The sequence below is a fragment of the Micromesistius poutassou genome (genome assembly GCF_964030765.1).
Source record: "Micromesistius poutassou genome assembly, chromosome: 3".
Classification (NCBI taxonomy): Eukaryota; Metazoa; Chordata; class Actinopteri; order Gadiformes; family Gadidae; genus Micromesistius; species Micromesistius poutassou.
The window spans coordinates 4,262,727-4,266,488 of record NC_140273.1 but is presented as its reverse complement, the minus strand read 5'-3'; the positions used below and the strand labels follow the sequence as shown (position 1 = coordinate 4,266,488).

The 3,762-nt window shown below is 46.1% G+C and overlaps 1 protein-coding gene across 1 annotated transcript in view; it reads left to right on the top strand.

Annotated features, from left to right (window-relative positions):
• Positions 1-3,472: 3,472 nt before the first annotated feature.
• LOC311340609 (transcription factor Sp6-like) overlaps positions 3,473-3,762 on the top strand; it is a gene marked incomplete at both ends in the record, with an annotated part of 903 nt that continues 613 nt past the window's right edge. Inside the window, one exon of the mRNA XM_084465472.1 lies at positions 3,473-3,762. This exon is cut by the window's right edge and continues 613 nt beyond it. Coding sequence (XP_084321598.1) covers positions 3,473-3,762 — 290 coding nt within the window.

Below are 3,762 nucleotides of genomic sequence, written 5' to 3'. Positions count from 1 at the left end.
AAGAGAAGAGAATGTTGACTGGGAAATAGACATTGAGAAGTTAAGCCATTGGGAATAAAAAATTAGTCAGCATGTGAAGAGCTTCACAAAGGTCTCCACCTGGTTGTGGTTTCATTCACTTTCTACAGCTTCGGGCATGCCAACATTCATATTCATTCATTATAAATGCAATATAATAATGACTTGTGTTTAGAACTGTCTGAAGCGCATTCGAGCTAGGCTCAGAGTCATCGGTTTAGTTTCAAACGTTTAGGATTTATTTATTAGTTTGAAAAGTGAGTATGCCACTTGCTATTGAATATTTTCTACCACCAAAAAAAGTTATGCCAACTGGTAAACAATATAAAAAATGTTAGACTTAAATCAATCAGTGCCATCAGTTTGCTTGGAAAAATAAATGATGTCCCCAAAATAATTTGACTGGGCATATATTGGCCTTTTCGGGTCTTTGCCTGATTTATAGCCTGATTTTATAGTTACATATTTGCAATAACATGATTATGTAATTCAACATAAAAAGAATCGCTTTATTATATGATGTTATTATTGTTTTTCTCATCTTTTAATCTGTAGGTCCCCGAGTTGCAAGACAAGAAATAACTATGAAATAACATTAATTAAAACAGTAGTCTTTCTTAAAGTGATAAATAATCAAATGATTAAACATACATCAACACACAAACTCCTTCGTTTATTTAAGCCTACCACCATGAGGTTACGTAAGCCCATAGAATTGATTCAAATTAACTTCCAAATTTCCCATTAATAAAGCTAATTTTTCATCTTATCTCAATGATTTCATTTACACCAATCCTTTAAAATAACAAAAAAACACTGGAGCTTTTAGAAACATATACCAAAACAAATGTAGTAAATGTTCCATGTCTTCAACATTTTTGCATTGCATCACAGTTTCTAAACTAGGTCAAAGCATTGTGAATATTTACTGCCGCATTCATATACAGTATCAGCCTTCAACATTCAATCACACAAGGGTTGGGGTTGTGGTTTCATCCTCAAACACACATTATCCCGGAAACAACTTTCTATTTTCTACTTACATTATAATATTGATATAACAACACTGAGACATTATTGTCTCAATGCTATAATATCAATTTTATTATGTAAAAAGAAAATAGAAAGTCATTTCCAGAGTATAGTCCTAATGTTATAACATGAATGTTCTAATATGAATATCTTCAGATTTGAACAAGTGCAGATGTTCCACTGCAGTCCCACACGCCCAAAGTCTTGGATTTATTACGAGTCATAACTCCTGACTCTAAAACCGCTTCTCGCTCCACTTTGCTGTGTGCCCTCTCCTTACGCACTGACCAGATGATCACAGCCAGAGGAGCCGTCCCTTCATGTCCTGCGATGTCTCCCCCCTCCCCCCCCCCCCACGTGCCTCTCTCCTCCAGACTTGTAAAGCAGGGGGGCTGTGCCGGATCGTGGCCGGGCAGGTTTTATGACCCCCGCGCTGTCCGCCTTCTCCATACCTTCTTCCTCCTCGGTTGTCGCTGTTCGCCCGAGGGCCCCTGGGGTGCCAGCTGTTTTCCTTGAGAGCTGGGAGTCTGGCCAGCCCTTTTATGAATGGAGGAGGGGGAGGAGGAGGAGGAGGAGGAGGACGCTGCTCACTTTGTTTGTTTACGGGTCCCAAAAATGGAAGGGAGGCAAGAGGAAGGGGAGATGAGTTCATTCCGTTCTCGCGTCGAACGAGCATTCCCCAAAAATTACAGAGCAGGTACACCACACTTTTCGTCTTGAGAATTCCAAACTAATTGCTTCACAATTTCAATGCGACTGGAACGCTTCCCCATTGTGAGGGCAGGGCGTACTATTGGGTAACGTGTGTGATGCCGTTGGTCGGAATGCATTGACTAACACAAATCACTGGTCAGAGTAGAGATTTGACATTTAAATCAAGCCAAGATAAAGCTCTGTAGAAAAATGAACCAGGGAATTCATTTAGTCGTCCCCTTAATTGTTCCTGCAGATTTGACTCTCTGATAGGTTATCAAGCCTTGGGATCTCAACAGCAAAAAGGCCTGAGATTACTTTACAGTTTCCTGCAGTAAAGGTAATTGTTGATGAGGAGTAGAGGTCAATGGATTAGTGCCAGGACATGTCTGGAGCGGGTCACAGCCTCTTGTAGTTTGGGTTACAGCTTCTTGACGTAAAGTCAAATTTCTAAATTCCACCTGGCAGTTTGTTCACCTTCTGATATTTAAGTTACACTTTATTGTCGCTTTTTGGGTGAAATTCTTTCTCTGCTTTTGACCCACCCGGGAACCGGTGAAGCAGTGGGCTGCCGCAGTGGTCATCCACCTCATTGGTGGATGAGGACGTAGGAGAGTGCTGCACAACCACTCCCCCCGTCCATTTAATTATCTATCGGTCCGGATTCGGACCGGCCACACTCCGGTTACCGGTCCAACTCTTTAACCAGTAGGCCATGGATGCCTTAGGTGGCTGGGTAGGGGGGTGGGGGTGGGTTTAGTTCTTGACAAGATTATTCCAGTGTGTAGATACTTGGACTGTGTCGGTTGGACGGGATGCCATTTCAGTGTGTTGGGTTGTAAACGCACACATTAAGTAATTCTCATCTTGTTATTGTTGTCCTCTTATCGTCTGCTTCCTGAATGATGTCAGGCTGTGACTGTTGATGCTCTCTGTCGCCAGTCTGTCCGAGGCAGGGCATTTTACGATGCCTTATTTTCCCCCCCACCTTCCCCCTTGAGTCGCCTGGAGGCTTGTTGTTGTAAATCAAGTGTGATTCACAAAAAAACAGGTTCCACCGTCTGCCAAGCTTGATCTCTTCAAACCTCAGAGACGTACAAATAGGGCCTGGCCTGCGGCCATACCTCCCTGGGTCTCCTTCCTTTACCAAACTGCACTCCTGTCAACACTCCCCCTTCACTCCTCACCTCCACCCCCACCCTCCCCCCTCCCTCGTCTCACTAGCATTTATCTCACTCCGTCTCTTCTCGGCGATGTTGTTGTCTTTGCACTTCTCTTTGACCGTCCCTCCATGGGAAGTACCTGGCAGCAGATCCTTGTGGTTGGTGTCTGTCTGGACATGTCCCACACCCCCACCCGCCACCCCCACCCCAGCTATCTCCCCACGGCCACGCTGCGTGAGAACTGGGGGTGTGTTCTGGGGAGGTGGTTTTATGTGGTAGGCGGATTTGGGGGATTAAAGCGCTTGCGCAGAATCCCTTTGATGGAAATTTGGACTTGCATAAACAAACACACAAGCAAACACACACAAGGCGTCTGATTGTTGGAACGTAGCTACACGTTTAATTGCGTTTTACTTTGCTGTGATACATCCATCTCACATCAACCCCCCTTCTCTCTTTTCTTCCCGTGCAGGTATTACTTCTCTGTGGACATCCCACTGAACAACTCAAACTCTGAATCCTCGGGGCACCTCGCCATCAATCTCTTCCCTGCAGTAGACGTGTCCATGGCCCACCCGTATGAACCCTGGCTCAGAACAGCGCCGCCCGGTGGCAGCTCAGAAGACATGAACATTCCCTCCTGGTGGGACCTCCACACCGGCCCGGGGAGCTGGATGGACCTGCAGGCCGGCCAGGGCGTGGGTCTGCCCGCCGTCGGCACGGGGAGCTCCATGGGGCTCCAGTCCTCCCTGGGCCATTACGGCTCCGAGCCCCAGCTGTGTACGCTGCCCCCGGCTCAGCTCGACCCGGGCTGCCACTCGGCCCACCTCTTCCAACAGGACGGCTTCAAGATGGA